This window comes from Penicillium daleae, assembly GCF_028827525.1.
Source record: "Penicillium daleae strain IBT 16125 chromosome Unknown utg000002l_segment0_segment0, whole genome shotgun sequence".
Taxonomy (NCBI): Eukaryota; Fungi; Ascomycota; class Eurotiomycetes; order Eurotiales; family Aspergillaceae; genus Penicillium; species Penicillium daleae.
In genome coordinates, this window is record NW_026623150.1 from 6713861 (window position 1) to 6738412 (window position 24552).

Sequence of the window (24552 nt, forward strand, 5' to 3'; positions counted from 1 at the left end):
AGTGGTATATTGGTCAAATTAGATATCAGAATGCCCTGAGATATTCCATACCACATCGTTGATAGTGTTGGAAGATCATTTTACCTCCTAGCATGGAGAATATCAAATATGACCCTTGTGCTTTGGAACATCCAGATCTCAGCGAGCCACCAGCCTCATGTATACCCCGCGCTGCGGCTGAGGTGGATTGTAGACTCGCCACAAATAGCCTCTTTCAACCCCGACAAAAAAGAGCAAGATATAGCGAGAGTTAATGATTGCCCTTCTCAACACTCAGGTACAAATGATTTGGGTGTTCTCCATCGAGGAAAATTATCATAGCTTCATGCTCTTCGAATCGACGTCTTGGTGTCTAAAACCAAGCTCGCAGTGCTCCAACCATCACCAATACGACCGTAGAGTAACTATGGTAGTAATGTCCATTCATCCTTAAAATGGCCTTCACTCCTTCTGGAATCTCCAATCGGCTCGCCAATTGCCCGATTACATTTCTCCCACCGGTTCTCCCAACCTTAACACACCAGGCGATTTGCAAAGTCCTTCGTTTTATGACCAATATAAAGTTTTAACATGTGGGCCTTTAATTCTTCGGCTATGCTATAAGCAGTCTAGAAGCCACCGGTACAGGACCCGGGCCAATGGAAGTCGCAAAGGGTTTCATGCCCGTTTGCTCAAGCTTCTAGAACATAGTAGTCCGGATAGGTCAATGAGGTCGAAGAGAGAAGATGTACAATACCGAAAAGTAATTGCTCGGATAGGAAGTGCAGTGGTGCTCCATAAGTCTGCGTCCACCCTCGTCCTACCGCCTAGTCTTCCGCTTTCGGTGTAAGCTTTGACTAGTGTATAACTTGTCATAAAAGACACTCTAGTTTTGTTTATCATGAAATTGAATCAAATTCTAGCTTTGGTCTCTATCTATCTCCTTGGAATCATGAAATTTGGGTAAGTAATGCAGAAAGCAGTAAGATTATTTGCCCGGCAGAATATTATGTCATCACCAGGTGGACGAAGACTTATGGAACACCACTGTACTACGCATTCTCAGTGGCAGTGCAAAACTAACAATCTTAAGAACCAGAACAACAGGCGAACCAGCTATGCTTGTGCTTCAACTTCTACCATTTGGAATGGTCTTTTCAGACGCATATAAAATCGGGCTTCCTGACACCCCATGAGTGATGTTTAGGTCTACTATTGCACTCATGACTGATGAGATGATTTGAAAACTTGACGCAGTTCCAAACGCATGGGGTCTCAGTGTACCGGAATCAACAGAAACAGTTCGAGCCAAACGAAGCAGCATGGTCATATAGTACGATGACTGCCGGTCCAAAATTGATGATGCCGAGTAGATATGGAGGTACCATCAAACATAGCGTAGTTTCAATTAAACCAATCGTGACTTGTGATGCTCAGAACAATCTGATTACATATTGGCAAATATCAGCACAAGAGAATTGGTATATCTTCGAAAATGATTTCTGAAAGCTCTTTTAATTTGTTCAACAAGACATTCCAAGTGCATAGGTATGTCACGCTAGCCAGTATGGTCATGAGAAGACATCAGAGTGTTGAAAAGAAACAAAATCCAAGTCTAGCCGGATCGTTCGTTGGTATAGAAACACATAGGACAAAAATATAACAAGACAACCACAATATCCATCACGTTTACAGGGCACCAAGCTCCTTCAGCTTGGAGACAAGGCCATCAACATCTTCGACCTTGCCGCCACCAGTGCGGGCTGGGGGCTCTGTAAAGCAAAAATATGTTAGCGGAGGTATCTCTTAGATGCGATAATCACAGGTTTCCAACGTACCAGTGACCTTAATTGTCTTCAACCGCCGGGTATCCTCAACGCCAAAGTCGGCCAGGGTCTTCTTCTCCAGAGGCTTCTTCTTCGCCTTCATGATGTTGGGCAGACTAGCGTAGCGGGGCTCGTTCAACCGCAAATCGGTGGTAATAACCAAGGGGAGCTTGGCGCGGAGGGTCTCAACACCACCGTCCACCTCGTGGGTAATCTCGACGGTGCCGGCCTCGTCCTTAACCTCGACCTTGCTAGCCTGGGTAGCCTGCGGCCAGCCCAGCAGACCAGCCAGCATCTGTCCGGTCTGACCCTGGTCACCATCAATAGCCTGCTTGCCCAACAGCACGAGGTTGATGTTCTCCTTCTCAACGACACCCTTCAGCATCTTGGCGATGGTCAGCGGCTCGGGGGCACCGTCTGCTGAATCGGGGACATCGATGTGGAAAGCACGGTCGGCGCCCATGGCCATGGCGGTGCGCAGGACATCGGGCGTCTTGGGGCCACCAGCGGAAAGGGCCAGAATGTTCTCAACCTTGAGGGGACCCTTGCGCTCGCGCAACCGCACGGCCTCTTCAATCGAAAGCTCGTCGAATGGGTTCAAGGAATGCTTGACGCCGGCAGTCTCGACACCGGTTTGCGCCTTGTTGATGCGAGGCTTGATCTGTAGATTTCAACATATTTCGTGTCAGTCTAATACGCCAGGAATTGGGCCATGATTGAAGGGCAGAATGTCCATTTGAAGTGCTCTCGTGCAAGATTCCGATCCCCGGTCGCCGGCACGCAGCATGGAGGGGGAAGATACTACTCACCGCATAGTCGATCACCCGCTTGACGGGGACCAAAATCCGCAAGCCGCTAGCCATAATGAACTTTCTCGGGAACGTTGAACAGAACAAGAGAGTCCAATTCCGGGGTTTTGTTGGAAGGAGGAGCCCGGGGTTGAAGTTGGAGAAGTTCGGAGGAGGAAAGAGTTGACTGCGGTGACGGAGTGCCAAGACCTCGAAAACGCCGACGCGGCCCGAGTGTAGCCCTCCTGGTACCACCGCCCCTGCCGAGGTTAAGCACATACAGCCTACGGTCTCTTGGACTGGTGGGGGATGGGGAAGGTTGAGCGAATATTTGAGATATCCAAGGTACTTCGTTGAAAAACCAAGCTAGTGGATATTGGGGAATGTCGAGAGACATAGTCATCATCTTATCATACCATCTATTGAGCTGTATACATCACACCTCTGAGAGCACGAGAACACATGTAAACCTTTCATGTGCCAACCCACTCGAGCTTATTTTCCTTGAGTAATGTCCTATAGTAACATGAATATTCCGAGATGGAAACGGTATGTATTTCAATCTACCAGGTCTCCTGCTTATACCGCCCACTCTTCTCCATGCCAATCAGATACTCCTCAGCCTGCGCCCGGGTATATGGCTGCCCGGTCATCGGCGCTCCTCCCTGCGCAAATGCCTCAATGAGTGCCTCCCGCACAGCTTGTGGCATACGCCCGGAAGAACCACAGATATACACAGAGCCCTGCATGTCGTGTAGAAGACGGAAGAACAGTGTGAAGTTTTGATGAATCGTATCCTGCACGTAGATCTTTTGTTGCTGGTCGCGTGAGAACGCAGTGAGCACTTGTAACGGTATGACTCTACTGAGATGCTCCCACTCTTCTTCGAAGAAGAAATCTGCGGTGCGGTTGCGACCTCCATAAAGTAGGACGGTGGGACCGATTGGGGGCTCGACGCCTGGATTCTGTTCCCGGAATGCTTGGACTAACGCTGCCTTTTCCCATAGCATTGCGCGGAGAGGTGCAATTCCAGTGCCCGGTCCGATGAGAATCGTGGATGCAGTCAGTTGTTGGACCGATGAATTGAGTCCACCTGGCTGCAGTTGCACCCGAAGTGTACTTCCGGGTCGGAGCGTGGAGAGGTATTTCGTGCAAACACCCTCACGGATCCTTTTAATAACGGTTTGGTACTTGACGATGGCGATGAGAAGCTCAAACTGTGTCTTTCCGTCCTCGGTCTGTTTGCGCTCTCCACCACTGGCGATGCTGAATTGTCGTGCACGAATAACAGGAAGGACAGAAGCCGCATGCTGCCAGGGAATCTTCACCGAGTCGAACTCGTGCAGTACCTCGAGGATACTACGTCGTGGCCGAGACGTATAGTCCCATAGTTCATCGAGGTATTCGGGATTCGTGAACTCAAACAGTCGCTCTTTATGCATGGTATCGTGGGTGTAATGAGCGATATTGGAAAAGAACGATCGACGAGGAATTGCCTTCACATCAAGATAATCAATGAGGAGAGAACGCAAGGTCAGGTTGGGATAAGATTCCAGTCCAGGAATAGGTGATGGTGCAAGAATATTCCCTGTGGGGACAAGAGCAATTGGTTTATCTGCTTGTTCATTCCAGCCCATGATATCGATGAATGCTTGAACATCTTTTGGCGAGGTTTTCGGGGTAATGGCGATCATGTCACCAGGTACATATGGAACGGATTCTGGCACGGTGATGGAGATTCGGCGGACGTCCTGCCAATGCTTCTGTGGAGTGACACGCCTGTTCTCTGTCAGAGTTGCAGTTATCGTGTCGGGAAGCGGACGAAGATCATAGTCCAGATGCGTCAAGCCAGGATATTCGTCTGTTTGCGCGACATCACTTTCTGGGGCTTGTGGCCGAGTAGCTGCAACGGGCACCGCATTACTTTTTGGTTGTAAGATCCATTTCGGGGGTAGCTGGACATCATCTGGAATAGGATGTTGACCGGAGGGAAGGGGATGTCTGTCCATCAGGTGCTTTCGGAAGTCGGTCATCCATGGTATAAAGGTGCCTTCCAGCCTATATTACCAAAAGATTAGTGAGACAGGACCTCAAAACGATATGAGGTAAATTAATATGAGTACCGACCCTTCAGGATGTTGCTGGTCTGCCTCACCAGTTGGGTATATGTCATTTGCTCCCAATTGCAGCAACCGCTTGTAGAGCTTCCGAGCTGCCCAATTGAACCTGAGTATGGTGAGTATCTCTTCAGGCTAAAAATCATTGCTCACACACCAAAACGTACTTTGGATACGAGCTATCTCCCAAGCCAAATGTCGCAAAATTGACCCCTTTCAAGTATGTTGGCGGGAGCTTCTTGAGCAATAGCGATTTCCAGAACGTCCGTGCATTGGCTGGCAGGTCACCTTGTCCGGTTGTCGAAACCACAAAGATGGTCAGTGTATACGAGAGAAGGGCCTCCTGAGGATCCGAATAACGGTGTATTAGCCATAGGTCCTCCGGAAGGGCGCAAAAGGCCAAATTATGGCAGTCGAATCGCACTTACGGGCTTTGACTGGTTCAACTCGGAGACATGCGTCGCGAAACGCAGCCTTTCTGTCAACGCGCCCAATTCCTCAGCCACCTCCTGCGCATTGCCAGTTTCTGTGCCATAAAGAATGAGTGCCGACCGGTCATGGTCGGAACCCTGCGTGCTCATGCTGGTCTGAGATGTTAATGGCCTCCCTGGTTGCGTGCCCCTCTGCATCTTAAAATTCCCCAAATTCGGCCGCGGGGTGGCCGATCTCGCTGGCTGACGTCATCCGCGTGTCCCGCTTCGTAGGGCAATTGTATAGTTACTTCATTATACTGACTGCGCTGTCACCAACTGCTCGATTATAGAGACATTATCAGAGCGCATCAGATGATGTAATTGGTCTTTGCTTTGGTTGGAAAATCCTTCTTGGCGTTACTAATCCCCTTTCCGTCCTGGGGGAAAGGTCAAACCCAGCTTTAAGTGGGGGCTTCGTGAACTACGCCTACTGATACGCTACGCTGTGTTGAACCCCTGGGGGGGTTGAGGGTCCATAAAGCATTTATCAGAAGTCATTGACCATTTGGATTGAAAATTGAAGCCATATTGAATAGAAAGACAACGCCCGAACAGCCTTAAAGGCTGCATGATGCAGATCGAATGAGATTGACATATCAACTCACGAGACCATAACGCTCAAGTTTAGCAACAGGAAGAAAGAAGCGCAGGAAAATATGAAACAAAGAAGGTTAGGGAAAGGGTATCTCGAGTTCGCGCCTCAGTAGGTATCCTCATCACCGCCGCCTCCACCATCACCGAAGCCATCGTCCCCGAATTCGTCGTCACCACCATCGAAGTACTGTTCTGCATTGTAGTCGCCACCCATATCATCTTCGTCATCTTCGAAATCGTCATCCACAATTTCTTCCTCGGCCTCCTCATCGCCATCGAGCAGTTCGCCTTCGTCGGCATCTCCTTCTCCGTCATCTTCATCTGCCCCAGTAGCGCGTCGCTTTGTTGCTTCGTCCTCCTCATCGTCGTCATCTTCAAAACCACGTTTGAATCCGATCGCAGCAGTCTGGACGCTGTAACCGTCGACGGAGGCGTTAGGGCGGAAGTTGGGCATCATGGTCTGCCAGAGCTCTCGAGGGAAGTATCGTGTTTCTACAGGAGAGAGACAATCAGCTGTTGGACTTGCAAGGAAGAGCCAATTTAACATATCCCAAGCTTACCATATTCGCGACCAATGTTGGCGACCTTAGGAAGCGTTCTCCTCTTCTTCTGGTATCGTCCGGAGTAAGAAGGCATGCCGTGGAATGGATCGAAGTTGGTTCGTGCCGCGCTACCCTTCTTGGCCGAGGAGGAAGAGGTATCGAGCACAGAGTAGTAAGGTCCCTCGTGGAACCTTTCGCGAAGGTGTCGGTAGTAGTCCACCTCGCTTTGCTCTTTCTCGGAGAGCTTGCGCGCGGGCGGGACAACATATGCCTGGAGAATGAACTTGCTGTTAAAAGCCATGACAATGGAGAAGTCGCAAATGACCACGACAGCAGTACAATGGCGAGAGAAATCCCAAGGAGGAAAGTGTGAACGTACTGGATATAAGGGAGTAGGAGCAGTGTCCGGCACGCCCCCGGGATCCGTATCCCAAGTGAATTCAGCGCCAGGCGCGCGATTGCCCTTTTTCGCTCCGAAGCGCGACATGGGCGGCAAACAAATACGCGCGGAAATGTAGGAATGTAGTTATTGAATACTGTCTGGGCGTCACAGCGCCATGATAAAATGAATGCTGGAGAAAGCAAGCTATGAGTCGGGACCAAAAAAATACCGTTCTTGGGCTCACCGCCTGCCCGCCCGATCGGGGAGTTAGGGCATTATTCTGCCCTACGATTGATGGCATTCCCCGCGCTAAGATAAGATGTGCAGATCAACGGGTTCTACAGTAAGCTATGAGACTGATACAAGGCCGGCGATTAAAATTGAGTCTGTCTCCTTCAGAAGCGCCAGTAATAAGACCCTTATAGGGAATAGATCTAAGTCCGTGAGCTTACAAGAGCAAGAGAGATATATCGTCTTTACACTAAGTCGCACTGCGGTATGGAATCAAGCCGGGAGATAAGAATGTGCTTGATTCTAATTAGATACTTCAATTTCATAACTTCATCACAGACCAACAGCCGTCACCTGCGCAGTAGCAGACTGGATAGGACCCACAGGGCCTTCACTGACTCGTTGTCGTAGCGTTCGCAAGATATCCTCGAACCCTTCCATCTGCCCACCGCTTTCTTGGAGGCGATTGTACAGGGCAACAAGAACCTCATGTTTCGCCGTAGCCACCTTCCAAACGGCATTTTGAGAGTCACCGGCACCGCCTCCCACAAACTCGGCATATGATCGTGGTGGTTTGAAGAGATAAGGTAGCAGTGTTGTCAAAGCAGGAGGAGTAAGAACTGCCCATGGGCCGGACAAGGGAAGCAAACCGCTTGTTGCAGGTGAGAGTTGCCCCAGACCTTCTTCCGACGGCAGTTGGAATCGAGACGATTGATTAGTAACAAGCGATGCAGGGGGTAGTGGTTGCCAGTTGGCCAGGACAATAGCATTCATGAAAGCGATCGCAGACAAGGCAACGTCCTTCATCACCAGAATATCGGCGGCGGCAACAACGTCCGTCCAAAATCCTGGATTGTGGTTGAGGTACATAAAGTACAGCATGCGTGCAGCAGCGGCCTCGTGTTGCCAGTCAGTCGGGGTCTGACCTGATGTGTTTAGATCCATTGCATCAGGCATCTCGGTCCGCGCTGGGCCATGAAAGATCTTTCCAAGGACATCCAATGCCTCCCCGTTCGGGGGGCTGGTAGGAATGTTCAACATGGGGTTTGAACCGTGCTTTCCGGCTTCGATCAGCAGCACCCGTGGGAGGGAGGCCAGGACGGCCAGATGTCCCGTGGGAACATCCCCATGCGCCCATTGCGTGGAGGGGATCGCAAGAGCCCTATTTATGCGCGCGATAATACCGTCCAGAACAGTGAATGGATTTGTAAGAAGATGGTTGGGGTATGATTCCGCATACTTTGACAAATAAGCCATGACTGGACCAGAGAGATAGAGGAGATCCACGGGATCAAGCCTTGACTCGTCAAGATAGTATTCCAACACTTTCGAGTGGAGGTTCTCTGCAATGAGAAAGTCCAGTGAAGGCGAGGAAAATGTTGACACCGACTGCACGGAGGCGCGAGCCACTAGGCCTGGAGCATCGATATCGAGCAGATCTCTGAAGAAGCTCAAGAGAGCCATATGCATCAACACATCACCCAAGTCGACCATCTGACTTGCCGCGAAATGAAGAAGGCTGGTACTTTGGTATTTTGCCTCCACATCCGCGACCTGAGACTTCGATATGATATCCCAGTGTAAGCGACCAGCCTTGACCAGGAACCCCATTAACCTGCCTTGCGCGAAAGTCCGCTCACGCTTGGACAAATCTCCGGGTGCATCGCTCCTCAGACTGCATAGCCCAAACAGCAGACCATAAACATCCTTATCCGTGAATACTCTCCTCCACATGAGGCCTTGGCCTGCCCGTCCGTCATCGCCGGTATGATCATATTCTCCTTGCTCGAGAGGGCTGGCCGAATCCACCTCCAATAGAGCCCACAGCGCATCAAGCGCAGCCTGTGCAACTGCCGTCGATGATGTCGAAAGCCACAGCTCTACCAGAGCGGCGACAAGGTCGGAGTCACCGGCGACTATCGCAGCATCGCTAGATGACTGTCCAGCTTTGGTCACTAGCGAAAGGGCAAGAAGGTTTATGGGTTCTGACGGAGCCTTAAAGCCAGCGATGAGGTTGATTGTGGGCTGGACGGAGCGGATATCCGTGAAGCTGAATGAGGCACAGGCCGCAGTAGCAAGTGTGGTAAGTGGCGTAGGGTCCTCTTGGAGGACAGGCAGAAGAACTGAGATCTGCGATAAGAGCGTGGCGGGGACAACGGGATCGGTGCTATCGATGAGCTGTAGCTTCAGCCGGGCAATAAGAGAGGTGTCAAGGGGCGTAGATGGATCCTCCTGCACGTTAGCAAGATGTGCTTTTACAGCATCGAAAGTAGAAGGAATAGCCATTGCGGCGGGGAGTATGATGGGCACTTCGAAGAAATCAAAGCCGAGAGAAAGCAACAAGCGGGGAGAAAGCCATGGGCGGCGAAGCTAAAGCTATCGGCGCCGCCTCAGGCAGCACCCCACCCAAACAGACCAAACATGACCGCATCGCATCACCTCTCAACTTCAACTCCGCACTTCTTCACCACTCCCGAGCGAGACGGCAACCATGGATCCTTTGCAGTCTCTCGTCTCCTCAAAGTCTTCGGACTCGGGGCTTCATATTCTGCTTCACCCTCTGGTTCTTCTCACCATCTCCGACCACATCACCCGCCATGCAGTACGTCAACAGCAAGGTCCAATCATTGGGGCTCTGCTTGGCCAACAAAATGGACGGGAGATAACCCTGGAGCAAGTGTTTGAATGCCCAGTCACCATAGGGGAGAATGGAGAAGTCCTTCTACCCTCAACATGGTTCGAAGAGCGACTGAAGCAGTGTATGTACAACCAAGTCTTCAAGCCAACAATCACCACCAATAAATCCCAGTATACTGATAGGACATACAGTCAAAGACGTTCACAAAGACCCCGCTCTCGACCTTGTGGGATGGTGGTCAACTGCACCCCCATCCGGGCCTGATACCTCCCACCTCCCTCTTCACAAACAGATCCTCCAAGACCACAACGAGTCGGCCGTCTTTCTCGCTTTCCACCCATCACAGGTCCAATCGAGGACACACGGCGCTAAGCTTCCATTAACAATCTACGAGACCGTGCTCGAAGGCGAAAATGTTTCCGACGCGACAAAGGACATGCAAATCGATGGCGAGGAGCCAACACCGAACATCCGCTTCCGCGAACTACCGTATTCCGTAGAGACGGAGGAGGCTGAAATGATCGGTGTTGATACCATCGCGCAAACTGCCGGAACAGCTTCCCGGAGCGAGATCCCAAGTCAGGGTACCAGCGCTCCTGATGGCCAGAAATCAAAGGATAAAGAACAAAAGAGCACACAGGCTGAGCTAACACAAGAGGAAGAAGAGCGTATGTTTCCATTCCCGTCCCGATGATCTCCCTATCTAACCCCAAATCCCAGTGATCGCAAATCTTAATACCCGCCTCAATGCCGTCCGTACCCTCGAATCCCGTATCTCCCTCATCAAATCCTACGTCTCCAGCATCTACGCCCTCGAATCATCAGCAGCAGCGAACGACGACCCAAGCAGCCCAAGGCTATCTCACCCCATCATCCGCAACATCAACTCTCTCATCTCACACCTCTCCATTCTCTCCCCTAACGAACAAAGCCCCTTCTCGACCGAGGCACTGTCCCAAAGCAATGATGTCATGCTAGTCTCCCTGCTCGGTCAATTGGGCGAAAGCGTCAAGGCCATGCGCGAGCTGGGTCGCAAGTCGGCTATTGTGCAATCTGCGCGCGGTGGCGCAAATACGCGCAAGCAACCCGGTCTCGCGGCGAGAACGTTTGAGGATGAGCTATTTGCTCATGGCGTTCCTACGGGTCCAGAGACGGCAAGGATGTATTCTTGAGGCGGCAATAGAGGTCCCATAGGATTCTTCGTGGCACAGGTCCTGAGGCCATTACCTTATGACATGTCTTCTTTTGCCGAAGCTTAGAATTCTGTCTGCTTGCTTTTTACGGCCTTTTCTTTCAGCGACACTTCTAACTAAATGAGATAACGAATCTACCAACTTCAATCAGGAATAAATCGACTCCCCGGACTGCGTCCACTTTCCGGTATACATACTTTGATAATTTCCAATATCAAAAGGCTCCTAGATTCATGAAAAAGTGTGGTATACAATAAGCATCGCTTGGGTATGCCTCAAATGGATACAAAGCATCATAATGAAATAAGTGACATGACATCAAAATGGAAAGAAAAAAAAATACATGCCAATGAAGAACAAAAGGGTATTCACATCCGTAAAACGGAACTGAAAAGAAGAAACGAATTAACAGAGAAAAATGGTGGGGAAAAAACAATCTAGGCCGGAATGCCCGACCAGCTGCTGCTCATGAGTACCATCAGTAGGGAAGAGGAGAGACCAGCCATCCCGATCATAACACGCTGCTGCGGACGCAGAAAGAAAACGAGTCAAAAATCATGCGAAACAACGTCATAAGTGAGCCATCAATGCGAGATTATGAACGGTGATAACTCTCGGGATATGGTGGCGGGGGTTGATAGAGATCAGGCATTGGCATTGGAACCTGTTCCCTAAGGGGGCCGGTGGCCGAGTATGGCTGGGACCCTTGGTCAAGGGGGTTATAGGCGGTATTTTGGTGCTCGATGTCATCGTAGGGTGATGAGTTGTTATGTCCATAGAAACGACCAGACTGCCCGTGGCCTTGTGAATAGTCGTCAACGTCGTCTTCCCACGGGGAGGCATCGACATGCGAGGTTGACGGGTTCGACTGGGCGTGGGCAAGTAGGACCTCGCCCTCTTCATCTCCGGCATATCGGCCGGTCCGACCCCCAGACATGGCGGTGCCGGCACCGCCATAAGCTGTGCCGTTGTTGATGATTCCAGACTCGGGGGCCTCCAAGCCGATGGTCTCGTTGTGAGGCTGGTAGCTGGAGTCCTGCATGCGGTTCTTGCGGCCCACAGCCAGCCATCGGATGCTGCGGCCAACAGCCTTGATGAGATCCAACGGGTTCATGGCATCGGCCAGGGCATTGAAACCCCACCGTCCACCTTCGTACGATGCTTTACCGTTACCGTAAAAGTCGGTCACTTCAGCACCCTCGTTTTTGAGGGCGTAGTGTTTCCAGGAGAAGGCCCATAGGTGCAGAACGGCGAAAATGGACATTTCGATATTGATCAGTAGCTCCGGGAGACCGTACTTTAGGTCTGCCATGGCCATCTTCTTTGTCTCTTTGACAGCGCCTAGGGAGACCAGCAGACTGATAAAGGTCGATTGCCAGAATGAAAGGAAAATAACCAACTTGATAGACAGAATCTTCAAGAAAGGTTGGTGTTCTTCAATGTCTTTGCGGATCTGGTAGTAAAACTGGATCAAACAGTACATGGCTATTGAGACGCTGATTGACTCGATGATGATTATCTAAACATCCAGAAATAGCAGTTAGTGGTGAATCATATTCCCCAAAGGAAAGGAGAAGAGGCATACCCAGACGTGCGCAAAAGCCGGGCTCATCGACTCTTCGCAATATCTACCAGCTGCTTGAGTGGCGACCGCAACGATAGTCATCAACACTCGAATCACGCAGTATTGGAAGACACCCGCCCAGACCACCTAAACACATATTTCAATCAGTTACCAGCCCACGCATCCAAGCGCAACCCCCCGTGTATCCCTGTATTCTACTCACATTGAACCAAGTCAGACCGCTGCGCGGGTTGCGCCACGCCCCGCGATGTCCAAAGCAGCACTTCCACTTTTGAAACCAGCTCAGCGGCCAGAGCCAGCCCTTGGGCTGAATTCCACGGAAATAATCCTTCTGGCTGTGTAGGTCGGGCGCAATGTAGTGGCACATCAGGGAGAAGAAAGCCGCGATACAGAAGGCTTCGTAGCAGTTACCGATGACCTCGAAGTATACGGAATCATTGTAGAAGAGAATGCTGAGCCAGGCAACGATGGAGTATACGGGGACCATGAATAGGATGCGAATAATGCTGTGATCGAGAGAAGAATCAAAATTGTCAGTCCAGGTCTGCTTCATGGTCCGCAGCTTACAGCGGGGAGGGGGGGGGCCTTCAATTCTCGCTCCATGGGGAAGGTTCCACTCACTGTCGTTGCTCGATCGGTTTACTGTAGTGTGTGGCATGGCTCATAATCAAGAAAGCGGAAACGGCGCAAGCTAGTACGGCGCAGATGCCGCCCACGATCAGGCTCAGTTCGTGAAATGTAATACCGCCATCCCAAAGATCTTCCTCCACGACTGTCCGGAGCGCGCGAGTTAGTCCTCCGGCCACGAGAAACACAAAATTCACAGGAGGGGGAGCGCATACTCTTCTGATGCTCCTCGGTCGTATTGCACACAGTCCAGGCCATTCTGGCTGGCGTGGGAGAGCGTGTCGAACGTGGAGGGTTTGACTTTGAAAGGGGACGAGTGTGGAGGTGGCTGCTTCGTGGCCCTGATTATCTTATCCGCGGATCTCCTGGCGCAGTCTCCGTCAACAATGCGACCGGCGGGGGGGGGGCAGAGAGAGATATGAAGAAGCACAAATATTGACCGTGGCTGTGGGGGGAGGGGGGACTGCATAAGACGACTGGATTTGAGAGATGCAAGCCACGTTGATCCTTTTTGGTTTCCCTGAGAAGGATGCCTGACAGCTGAGAGGCGCGCAAAAAAAAAAGATCGGCGAAGGCTTGGGAGGAAGGCTTGTCTATTTTTGTCGGCTTGGCCCTCTCGCGATTTGCGGTTCCTGGCGGCTTTTCTGGTTCGACCCAAACGGTACCAAATGGTGAGTCTTTCTGGTTGCCTGATTGTTCTCTCTTGAAGGAGGAAATATGGACTTGCAGGATTGGGAGTTTTATCAACTTGGATACTTGTGTGTGGTTTCTTATTGTACATCATGGCTATGTTACATACTCGACCGAGATCAATCGAGGTCATTTTGCGCCCCTGGATTCTCGTTCTTGTCCCTTGAGACTTCCGAGTCATTTCGCGCATAAAAGCATCATCCATCATTCACCGTCGACGACCATCTCCACGTCCGCCACCTCGTCCACCGCCTCGTCCCCGGTGGGCGCCCCGGGCGCCAGGGCCATACTCGGGACCGCCATCCACGAAGCGATCCTCATCTGCAAACGTGATTCGGCGCATCTCGTCACCACCGCGGCGCGGGAACTGGCCCTTACGGATCAACTCGTCAAATTGATCCAGGCGCTTGTCAGCCACCTCTCGAGGAACGCGAAGATAGTACAGCTTGGGCTTCGTAGTAGTAGACTCGAATAGGTCGTCTAAGGGCTTGAAGCCTTGACCGGGTCGCGACGGCGGTGCAGGTGGGGCATTATTAGAGGCACGGCGTTCAGGCTGAGCAACGCTGCCACGCGGACCTAATGGCGGAGTACGATTGAAGCCGGGCTCGCGCGTTTTAGATGGTCCGGAGCGCGAGCTTGACCCAGCTTCTGCCAGGATAGCGACAATGCCATCACCCTTGGATTCGTACTGAACTTCCCAGCGAGCGGGGGGGCCCAGATCGATCTCGTGCTGCCTCTTCGGTACGAGTCCATTCTGGGATCTGTTCGTCAGGGATGAAGTCTGCCCACAGACTCTTCCGGTTGCGCTCGTTCGGCCACACTGTTCCGTGGATTGCAGAGCGGACCCGTGCCGCCGCCGCAATGTCACTGAATCGGACGAAGCAGTGTGTCTTGATGGGATCGAGCCAAAATTCTTTCACCAACTCGGCCGCAATGGGTGCCTCGGGTGTAGACGCCAGACTGATCAGGTGGTTGCGAAGTCCGTTGGGTTGTAGAGGACGCATGAGCCCGTCAATGTAGAGAGAGCAGGTTGCGGGGTGAATAGCAGGTTCGACAGTCGCATCTTCCATGGCAATATCCCGCACTGGAGAAGGTGGGCGAGGAGGTGCAGGCTCTGCAGCAAATAGCCCTCGAAACCGTGCATCTTGTTTAGCTGGTGCGACAGGTTCTTCTTTTGGAGTCTCGGCTGGCGGCTGTTCTGGCTGCGCAAAGTCTTTGGGGTCCGTTCCAGGAGGAACGTCGTCTTTCGATATGACAGGGGGGCTCTCTTCCTGCGCTCGAGCTTTCTTCTGTGCGATCGCCTCGGGGGTTGGGACAGGGCTCTGGCTGCGGCGCTTCCGCTTTCGCTTATCCTCCAAGACTTCTTCGACGGGCAGGGGTGTTGACAGCCCTGTGTTTGCTCCCGATGTCTGAGTCACCGAGGGGGCGAGCTCGGTAGTGGTTGTAGGTTCCAATGAAAGAGGCTCATCTGCAATTGCGGGGGTTTGTTCAACGGGCTTTGCGGGCTCTGCGGGCTCCGAGGGCTCTGCTGCGGTTGCGGTCACCTCAGAAGGTGAAACCTCTTGGGAGCCTTGCTCCTCGGCTGGTGCTTGCGCATCAACCACTCCTTTCACATCTTGCGACACATCCTCTGTAAGCGTCTCTTTATTCTGCGCCTGGGTTGCGCCGGCTTCGGACTTGGGGGTTTGTTGCTCTTGCGCTGGTGCTTCGGCTCCTTCTAGCTGTTTTTCTTCGGGTTCTTGGGTGTTGAGCTTTTCAGCAGGTTCGGGAGCAGATTCCTGCTGAACTTCGGTCGCTGGAGCCTTCTCAGGAGCAGGAGCAGCCGCGTCCTCAGGCTGCGTTTTGGCGTCTTCCTCCTCTAGCCTGTCGATGAATTGTTGCTTGAGGCGCAGCCCAGTCTGAGGGATTCCCCGCTTTTTGAGCTCTGCCTTGAGGTCGGTGACCTTCCACGAGGAGTAGTCAGCCATCGTGTTGGTGCATTGATTGCTGAGGAGAGAGAGGGCAGATGTGAGAGGTAGAAATTGTGTAGGGATATGAATCTGGGGGACGCGCTGGAATGCCGCGCCGATGATGTAGGGCGTTAGCCGGATTCGGCCTAGCGTGTCTTCTGGATTAGTCGCTAGCCAACTCTACTTTTCTCTGTCTGACCTCGGCTCTACGAAGGTTGATATGAGTGTTGAGTTTCATTCAAGATGAGAGGACACTAAAGGTTGAGGTGCGGAAGTATTCAAGACTAGTCTACATTTGAGACATGATACTAGGATTCAGCTCAGAGTCCAGTATTGGTCGATAAAACCCGTCGTAGATCATCTTCCAACTAATTCGATATATATATTTACCCTCGTTGTTCAGCCATCCACCAGTTTCCTTATCCACTTGGGACCCCGCTAGTCAATGGCTTCCAACACCTATCACAGAGCTATCATTCGCCTCGACATGAATGGAACATCCGTCAAATCCACCCAACATCGTACGCGGGATGGAATGGACTACTGCTACCTAACGCTACTCGTATGTGCTTTGAACAGGGCTACAGCCCGTAGATGATTCCCAAAAGGAAAACGTCCGAACTGCGAGTTGAAATCGGATTTGAGTACTTTCGTTCGCTTAAACTAACCTCGACTAGACTACCTGTAAATTGGCAACCGCAGAGCTGACTGCATATCGTGGCTAACATTATAGCCAATCATCATATGCAACATGTCAAGGCTGCTTGTCAAACAACTAGAACACTGCAACCTCCAGAACCTCCAGTTCAGCTTGGCCAGATTGATGTTGGCACCTATAAGTCTCTCATCGCAACCCTGCAGTTTGTGAGATTTACTATTCACATCACCACCGAATATGAGTCGCGATTATGCTCGCGACAGCGACAGCGGCACCGATTACTCGGAGGGGTTGTCCTTGCCGAGTCGAACCAACGAGCCCCCGCCAGAAGTCGAGTCCATCGTCGACCCAGACGTTGACGAAGAAGATGATGAAGAAGCTGAGGAAGACCCGAATGAAGACGCTGATGAAGAAAACTCAACACCATCCCTGGGTTTTGCTAGAGACTCGTCGCCGATTCATGTTGTACACCGCGCTCAGCGAGCACGGCGATTTGCAGTTCCAAACCGAGTAGTAGAGGCTCCCCAATTCAATGCGCGCGCCCAGAGAGCCCCGGAACACCGTGCCCGGACTCGATATCACATCAGAAACTACAGTCCTATTCTACCTGTCAGCGAGTATAAATTTTGGTTCAACCAGGTACATTCCAAGTTTTTGAAACGCCTGAGAACTCAACAAAGGTTTTCAATTCGGCGATCAATCTACCTAGCTGTGCTGGCACTATACGTTTCGTATGATGACTTTCGAGTTTGGAACCATCTCTATGGTCCAGTCGGGGCCATTTCCATTGCTGCACTCGCCAAGAAATCAATATGGAAACTGCAAGCAGAGGTCCTGGCCTCCGTTGTCGATGAGCTTCAATGGAGATATGAGCCAGAGTCTCTAAAAGAAAAAGCTCCGCCCTTTGGTGCCGAAAAATCATCAACTGATCCTGCGCAACAAGGCATTCCTATAGCCGAGAAGCAGGAACAGAGCAATGGTGCGAACCCCATATCCTCGGAAGGCCAAGGACCGCACCGTGTGAGTCGGGCGCCTTCTGCGGATAGCCATAGGCCAGAACGGCCCGGCTCAGAGGACTCCCTGCAAGATCGGCAAGATAACGCAGCTGGACGGCGGAGAAGTCCAATGAATCAAAGACCACATGACAGCCCGGGGCGAAACATTGACAGGGATGCTCCAATTCCCCCGGCTGGATTTAGCGGACCGGGACTGTCATTCAAAAAGGCAGTTGAAGACGAGAGTGCTAGAATTGGCACGTCGGTAAGATACTCTACAGATTCCAAAATTCAAGCACAGCCTGGCTAAGCAAGTGATGATAGGGTGGTATAATCACAGCCGTGGCTATGGCAGCCCTAGCATTACAAAATGTATCCCAGACCCACTGGATAGCTCGATCATGCTGGACATCGAGTATGGTTACTGCCCTCCTAGCTGTGTACTTCTCAAACGATCAAGCTTGGACTATTAGCCACCTATCATCCGAGAATAGACTGCGAGCCTGGATCATGGACGTTGACCCCACGGATGACTACGAAGAAGCGCTTTTGCAGAGACTCAAGCATCAAAGCGAAGACTCGAAATCGGTTATCTTGAACAGTATAACCCCAGCTCCATCGTCTGCCATCACGATATCAGCCCCGTCGTTGCTATTATCGTCATCTCTTTTGCTCCTTCTCTCTGGAATGGGAGTTTTCCTCGCGTTCATCTGGACCCGTGAAATTGACCAGGATGCTGGTACCGCAAGCAGCAGAGATGTCTTCATCGTCTACATTGTTACCCTGGGTGTGTCGCTAACTACCGTTGGCTTTTTCTCATTGGGCCGAGTCGCTGTCCCTATACGATATACAATTATCAAGAGCCTCATAGGTCTTTCAATCGATGCTCGAAGGGAGGGCGTGACGAATAGGGTGGATAAGAAGGAGGTATTATTATACCGACAGCTACAGTCTATGTACGATGCGAGAGAATTGATGGAGCGCCAGGGAGCGAGATTGGAAGAAAAAATAGAGGATTTGCAACGTGCTTATGCTAGGGGCTGATATGAGCCCATAGAGATCCTTGTATATACTTCCATCCATCAATTCGAGCATGCTAGACTCTCAATCCACTATCCCCTCAGGCAAAAATGACACATAATCCAATGGTGCTGGCTCAATTCCATCAGGCTTGCCAACAATCTTCAGCGTATCTCCATTCTTGACCTCGACACCTCGGAATTTGATGCGAATAGCAGAGTGTCCATCCAGATAGATAGAAGTAGTGTGGCTATAAACATCCTCTCCATTCCCCACCCATTCGCCGACCAGGTTGTCATTCAGGTAGACCTGCCATTGAGACTGCCCTCCATAGGCGTCGTAGTAATTCACCGCAAGATCGTACGTTCCAGAAGCAAAGTTAATTTTGGTGGTAGCCGTACCAACAGTTTCATTCGAGGTTGTCACAATAGCCATGGAGCCAGAGGCAGTCTCGAAAGGGCTCACTGTGTATGTCTTGTATCCATCTAATTTCATGTTCTCTGCTTCGATACGCCACGAGTGATGGTTCACACGGTTGGCGGTGTCGGGAATACCGGAGAGGTTGTAGTAAAAGTTGTTGATCGCGTCTCTCCAGATGATCGAATGCCCAGATTGATAATCCAATAGACGGAGGACGTGGTTGTATCGCTCATCATCGATCTTGCCCTTTAGCGATTCCCACTGTGTGAAGAATGTCTGCGCTGTCGCCGCACCGGTGTAGTGCGCATCGTAGAAGTGCTGAATGACTGTCTTGCCGGAGTGCAAGCGATGGGTGTAATTGACATGATGGAACCAAAGTAGAAGATCATCCGGCGTCGTGTCAATGCTTTCGTACATAGCAGCAACCTCGTCTGGGTATTGCCCAGAGAAACCCGTACCATTGCTCACAGTGCGGTCCATTCCAATGCCTATGTGGTCTGCGCGGGTCCACTGACCCCACCCATTGTTATCTTGGGAGGCAGGGTTCGGTCCATAGTGAGTATACAGGATATCGGTCAATGTTTGAATTCCCAGATTCCCGCTGTAGCCCTCGTATGCGGGCCATGACTCCATGGACATTTTCGTGATGGTGTTGAGCACTGTTCGGTCCAGGCCGAATGTCAAGCGAATCCAGTCTTGCAGCATAGTTTGAGAATCATCTGTAGGATTCCATGCAAGTCGGCCGTATGCGTAGAGATTAGACATGGACAGATGACTGCCCAGCCAAGTCGTGTTGGTGCCAACGTTGACAACAGCGGCTGAACCACCCAACTTGCGCTTGAAGCGCTTGCCAGTATAAACATCTCGCACGAGAGAGGGCTTGCCGTCTACCCGTAGATCAAAATCCAAGACAGTCTTCCACAGTGGGGGTAGATAGACGAGGTGCGATTGTTGGCCTAGATACTCTTGAGTGACCTCAAGTTCCATAGCAGTGCTTGTGTTTAAGAGATTAGCGAACAAGGGAGATGCTGGCTCGCGGACCTGGAAATCGATAGGTCCGTATTTGATCTGCACCACCACATTATCATCGAATTCGCCATCCAGATCTTTGAAAAAGTTCACAGCAGCATTAGCACGATCCTCCGTCCAATTTGACTCATTGAGTTGATTGTAGACGAAGGCACGGAACATAACAATGCCTCCGTATGGATGCACTGCTCTGGCGAAGAGGTTCGCGCCATCGGACAATGTGCGATTGTATGTCTGAGGACCGGGCTGTCCTTCCGAGTCCGCTTTGACCAGGTAGCCCGCCATATCTGGAACATGTTGATATACCTGCTCAGTGATGTTGCTCCACCAGCTGATGACCGATGGATCGAGCGGGTCGAAAGTGTCCAGCCCACCTAGGGTTTCGGGGGATGCGAAATTGAGCGAGATACCAACTTTGATACCGTACGGCCTGAAAACGTCCGCAATTCGGCCAAGGCCTTTGAGATTCTCGGGAGTAAGCAAAGTAGCATTGGCGTTCACGTTGTTGACCACCACAGCGTTGATTCGAATCGACGCGAGCAAGCGGGCATATTGCTTGACTCGAGTTAGGTCGTCGACGATAGCGCCGTTATTGAAGAATATTGAAGGACCACCATAGCCTCGCTCAATTGTACCGTCCATGTTGTCCCACTGGTTCACCCAGCGAATTGGCGCAGAGGGGTTCGTGGCGTAGGAGACTTCAGACAAGTTGCCCTGTGCCAGCATCGACAGGTACTCGAAGGCACCGTACAGTGCACCACTCTCAGTTGATCCAAGAATACGAATCTTCGGGCCTTCGGTGCTGAGCCAGAAACCATCTTCCTCCAGCTCTGGGATTTCGCTGGATGATCCACATGTCTTGCGATACTGTTCCACCGTGCCGACGACAACGGTAGAGGAAGATGTCTTGCATTGGATCTGGCTGATTTGAGCATGAGCTCCATAGATGCGCTTCAATCCGTCCTGTATTTCCGAGCCTGCAGCATATACGGGACTGGTCTCGGTCACATTTAGTAACATAATACTAGCAGGGAGCTTGGATTGGCATTGATGGGAGCATGGCAGCGAAGCGTAACGAAGCCAGCCATCTAAGCCGTTCTCAGCGGCCACAAGGCCTAAAGATGCGAGAAAAAGAAGGCATCTCATAGTGGTATTGAAAGAGCAGGGACGAATGCTCGACAAACGAGAAAAGATCTCAAGATCAGGCCATCAGCCCCCTTTATACCGACTCGCACGAGAACAGTCGAAGATCAGCGCGTGATTGTATAATGAGTTTTCCTGAATAAGAGCTTCAGGCTAAAGTCCCTCAGCTTGGCCAAATATATTAGGCTATCCGTGGGCCAATTGCAAGGCAAACTGCGTGTAGATCACATCGGTGCGAGAACCTGTGCAAATAATATGTGGATACTCTGGTTTCCCCGCAAGCATGGCGTGGGGGTGACCCGTCTGGGCATTCCGAGAAATATCCGCAACAAGAGTGAACGAAGAAAAAGGCGAAACGAAGGAATGAAGGCAGATCGAGGAGACTCTGACTGGATGGTGTTGATTACGCGCGAGTGAAACAAGACAATCTCTAGGGAATATCAATGCGGAAGCGGTGACTCTTTTGGAGAAAATTTTATGATTCAAGACTATTTCTAAGGGTCGCCATTAGACCCTCATCCTTTTTTTCACCCATAAGAACACCGAATCCAGTGCGGGCTTGAGGAGCAGGGCCAGCCGGCCCGACGTCATAAGTCGTGACTTTTGAGTGCGCAACGTGAGAGTGTTGCATTTAAGCCTCACGGCTGAGGATGTCGGAGTCACCGGCATCCAGGACAGCCATGGTGGAGCAGCGGAAGAGCTTACCGCAGGCAGTACCCAGCTCAATCTAAACGGATGGGCAAAGAAAGTCAGTGCTACGGTTCGGCTCTCCGGGTTCCCACGTTCGGGGAATCCCATCGCTGAGCAACTTCACTCTCCGAAGCGGACTGTGCCAACTTCTTCTCTGAGTAGTGGAGCTGGCTGGCAGCTGCGACGGCTCGAATGAGCGTCGACTTAGAAAGGAGGGTAACGTACGTTGTTGCCGTTGAAGTGGTGGACGGGGACCTTGGCGAGCATGGCGTAGTACTCGAGCTCAGACTTGCGCAGAGGAGGGCAGTTACCGGCAATGAGGACCAGCTTGGCCTTGCCAGAGCGGAGGGTCTTCATGGTGGACTTGGAACCCATGGTAACTGGAGGTACGTTAATATCGATGCACTCAATTTTCAAGCTGGGATTTGGGAAAAACTCACCCTTGCCGGACTTCATGACGAGTGCCAGGCGGGAGGCGAGGGTGTCACCGGACTTCTTGGTCTTGGCCATTGTGATGGTTGGAGGGGTGTTTTGAGGTGTTTGGGTGAGGTTGGCGATAGTACGAGAATGAAGAGAGAATATTGAATTCGACGAAAAAAGATTTGTGGGCTCGAAAACTCGGTAGCACGTGACCCACCGCCTCGGGCCTGTGTCCTGCGGTGTTCGGCATTTTGCCGCGGGTTCTGATTGGACGTGGCCCCGCGGGGTTCCTGACTCATTTTGGCGGGACTCGAATTATTTCTTTCGCCCGCCTGCTGCTCCTCCTCCCTTTCCGTTCTTCATCTTTTTCTTTTTGCATATTCTTCGACAACCACAAGTCACAATGGTTGCCGAAAATAGCAGTGCGCCCACTGCGAAACTCCGTCAGTCTCTTCCTTTTTATCCCCCGATTGATCTGGACCTGAACGGCTACTAAATCCCGTAGAGAGAGTCGATTCCCAGCCTGAGAACCCATATGCGGCCCTGATCGAGGAGCAATCCATTGCGATCATTCCCTCCTTCACCCTCGAGTCTGGTGTCACTCTGTATAATGTGCCGGTCGCCTACACTACCCGTGGTGTTCTGTCCCCCAAGGGCGACAATGTCTTGGTGATCTGCCATGCCTTGAGTGGGAGTGCCGATGTCGCCGATTGGTGGGGCCCCCTCTTGGGAGGACCGGGTCAGGCCTTTGACGTCTCCCGGTTCTTCGTCGTCTGCCTGAACAGCCTGGGTAGCCCGTACGGTAGCGCGAGCGCGGTCACCTACAAGGATGGTAAGCCTGAGAATGGCTACTATGGACCCGAATTCCCGCTTACTACCGTGCGGGATGACGTGAACATCCACAAGCTCGTCCTGGACGACCTCGGTGTGAAGCAGATTGCTGCGGTTGTTGGTGGCTCCATGGGTGGTATGCTCACTCTGGAGTACTCTTTCTTTGGCAAGGACTATGTCCGTGCCATTGTTCCAATCGCGACATCTGCTCGCCACTCCGCGTGGTGCATCAGCTGGGGTGAAGCCCAGAGACAGAGCATCTACAGTGATCCCAAGTACGATGACGGATATTACCCATTCAATGATCCGCCAGCGACCGGTCTTGGAGCGGCCCGGATGTCGGCATTGCTCACCTACCGCAGCCGCAACTCATTCGAGTCACGGTTTGGACGCAACGTGCCGGATCCCTCTAAGCGCCAGAACATCAATGGCACCGAGAAGCTACCCACCCCTCCCAATGAGCATTGGGCTATCCACAACGACGGACACCGCGGTGGTGTTACCTCACGGTCGGAGAGCCGACAGCACTCCCCCGTCCCCCAGTCGGATGTTCAGTACATGGATCCCCAGTTCTCCGGCACCAAGACCTTCTCTGTGCCGGCCCCAACTAAGCCCGATGGCCGCCCACGTCCACCAACCTATTTCTCTGCCCAGTCATACCTCCGCTACCAGGGTGACAAATTTGTCAAGCGCTTTGATGCCAACTGCTACATTGCTATGACGCGCAAACTGGACACCCACGATGTCTCTCGGCACCGTGCCAGCCCGGATTCAGAGAACCCTGCCCTGGAGGCTCTATCTAAGGTTCAGCAGCCAGCTCTCGTCCTGGGTATCGAGTCTGATGGACTGTTCACCTTTGCCGAGCAGCAGGAAATTGCTGCTGGCATTCCCGACTCGCGGCTGGAGCGCATTGATAGCCCCGAGGGCCACGACGCGTTCCTTCTGCAGTTCGAGCAGGTCAACCGCCACATTGTGGCCTTCTTCCACGAAGTGCTGCCCGACATCATGTCTCAGTCTAATGTTGATGGCGCCGCAGCGGTGGCCAGCGTCAACAAGCTGACGAAGAGCAGCACCTTCGGTGAAGCCGAGGTGGAGGATATTACCGCGTGGTAAATCCTCACCATGAAATAAGATAACATTGGCGCAGTCACTTGCAGCCACCCCCATGCTCCTGTCACAGGCACGGACTTTCGCCCGGGAGCCGCCCTGCCTCATGGCCTCTCCACAACACGCAGCGCGCTTCCGAGCGTCTAGTCTCGCACCTGGGCAGGTACCATGGCGTTATCAGGGGAAGTAGAGGTTGCTGATCTTTTATCCGTTTCGCTAGTCAGGGAGATGAGCATCCAACTGCCTCTCTCGAATCTCACCTGGTCCATTGCAACAGCGTTTTGCAAGGCCTTGTCGAGAAGACTGCCAAAGAAGCATCCAACTGCTCTCCATCTGACCCACCCTCTGGGTCGCTTTTCCAAGCGAAAATTCGCCTGGGGGTTGATGGGTCTATTTTGAACAATCCGATAGCCAGGACTATTTTTCGCACTGGCTATCCGTGCGGCGAACGCGTCGCCCTTCTTATCTATCTTGAAGCATACCATCAATCACCATGTGGGCTGTCCATATAGACGGCCTACTGTGAAAATATCTCCTTTTTCGTAACTGTCATCTACATATCCGTAGATGGAGCCTTGTAGATGTTGTTCAATATGTCAGTCTCAATGGATAGCACGATCTATAC

At 51.8% G+C, this 24552-nt stretch overlaps 11 protein-coding genes across 11 annotated transcripts; 3 read left to right on the forward strand and 8 right to left on the reverse strand.

The window, feature by feature from the left end:
* Window positions 1–1668: 1668 nt before the first annotated feature.
* On the reverse strand, window positions 1669–2668 carry N7458_003298 (electron transfer flavoprotein subunit beta/FixA family protein; the record flags this gene model as incomplete). Its single annotated transcript, XM_056906681.1, has 3 exons — window positions 1669–1751; window positions 1818–2466; window positions 2615–2668. 3 exons carry the CDS (start codon window positions 2666–2668, stop codon window positions 1669–1671), a joined length of 786 nt encoding a protein of 261 aa, XP_056770788.1.
* Window positions 2669–3156: 488 nt separating this feature from the next.
* On the reverse strand, window positions 3157–5291 carry tah18 (NAPDH-dependent diflavin reductase; the record flags this gene model as incomplete). The annotated part of the gene is made up of 4 exons (XM_056906682.1): window positions 3157–4651; window positions 4721–4819; window positions 4878–5053; window positions 5139–5291. The coding sequence occupies 4 exons, from the start codon at window positions 5289–5291 to the stop codon at window positions 3157–3159; spliced, it is 1923 nt and encodes a 640-aa protein (XP_056770789.1).
* A 592-nt stretch (window positions 5292–5883) lies between these two features.
* N7458_003300 (DNA-directed RNA polymerase III subunit C31) lies at window positions 5884–6806 on the reverse strand (the record flags this gene model as incomplete). The annotated part of the gene is made up of 3 exons (XM_056906683.1): window positions 5884–6269; window positions 6338–6590; window positions 6699–6806. The coding sequence occupies 3 exons, from the start codon at window positions 6804–6806 to the stop codon at window positions 5884–5886; spliced, it is 747 nt and encodes a 248-aa protein (XP_056770790.1).
* A 459-nt stretch (window positions 6807–7265) lies between these two features.
* Window positions 7266–9218, reverse strand: N7458_003301 (uncharacterized protein; the record flags this gene model as incomplete). Its single annotated transcript, XM_056906684.1, has 1 exon — window positions 7266–9218. One exon carries the CDS (start codon window positions 9216–9218, stop codon window positions 7266–7268), a length of 1953 nt encoding a protein of 650 aa, XP_056770791.1.
* Window positions 9219–9423: 205 nt separating this feature from the next.
* On the forward strand, window positions 9424–10742 carry N7458_003302 (COP9 signalosome complex subunit 6; the record flags this gene model as incomplete). The annotated part of the gene is made up of 3 exons (XM_056906685.1): window positions 9424–9691; window positions 9762–10238; window positions 10291–10742. 3 exons carry the CDS (start codon window positions 9424–9426, stop codon window positions 10740–10742), a joined length of 1197 nt encoding a protein of 398 aa, XP_056770792.1.
* A 616-nt stretch (window positions 10743–11358) lies between these two features.
* N7458_003303 (OSTA/TMEM184 family protein) lies at window positions 11359–13233 on the reverse strand (the record flags this gene model as incomplete). Its single annotated transcript, XM_056906686.1, has 5 exons — window positions 11359–12282; window positions 12349–12474; window positions 12551–12854; window positions 12970–13120; window positions 13191–13233. The coding sequence occupies 5 exons, from the start codon at window positions 13231–13233 to the stop codon at window positions 11359–11361; spliced, it is 1548 nt and encodes a 515-aa protein (XP_056770793.1).
* Window positions 13234–13873: 640 nt separating this feature from the next.
* N7458_003304 (SAP domain protein) lies at window positions 13874–15632 on the reverse strand (the record flags this gene model as incomplete). The annotated part of the gene is made up of 2 exons (XM_056906687.1): window positions 13874–14399; window positions 14455–15632. 2 exons carry the CDS (start codon window positions 15630–15632, stop codon window positions 13874–13876), a joined length of 1704 nt encoding a protein of 567 aa, XP_056770794.1.
* An 877-nt stretch (window positions 15633–16509) lies between these two features.
* N7458_003305 (uncharacterized protein) lies at window positions 16510–18311 on the forward strand (the record flags this gene model as incomplete). Its single annotated transcript, XM_056906688.1, has 2 exons — window positions 16510–17532; window positions 17592–18311. 2 exons carry the CDS (start codon window positions 16510–16512, stop codon window positions 18309–18311), a joined length of 1743 nt encoding a protein of 580 aa, XP_056770795.1.
* Window positions 18312–18371: 60 nt separating this feature from the next.
* aguA (alpha-glucuronidase) lies at window positions 18372–20882 on the reverse strand (the record flags this gene model as incomplete). Its single annotated transcript, XM_056906689.1, has 1 exon — window positions 18372–20882. One exon carries the CDS (start codon window positions 20880–20882, stop codon window positions 18372–18374), a length of 2511 nt encoding a protein of 836 aa, XP_056770796.1.
* A 628-nt stretch (window positions 20883–21510) lies between these two features.
* On the reverse strand, window positions 21511–22079 carry N7458_003307 (60S ribosomal protein eL30; the record flags this gene model as incomplete). The annotated part of the gene is made up of 3 exons (XM_056906690.1): window positions 21511–21606; window positions 21795–21949; window positions 22010–22079. 3 exons carry the CDS (start codon window positions 22077–22079, stop codon window positions 21511–21513), a joined length of 321 nt encoding a protein of 106 aa, XP_056770797.1.
* Window positions 22080–22392: 313 nt separating this feature from the next.
* Window positions 22393–23933, forward strand: met2 (homoserine O-acetyltransferase; the record flags this gene model as incomplete). Its single annotated transcript, XM_056906691.1, has 2 exons — window positions 22393–22432; window positions 22495–23933. The coding sequence occupies 2 exons, from the start codon at window positions 22393–22395 to the stop codon at window positions 23931–23933; spliced, it is 1479 nt and encodes a 492-aa protein (XP_056770798.1).
* Window positions 23934–24552: the final 619 nt, after the last annotated feature.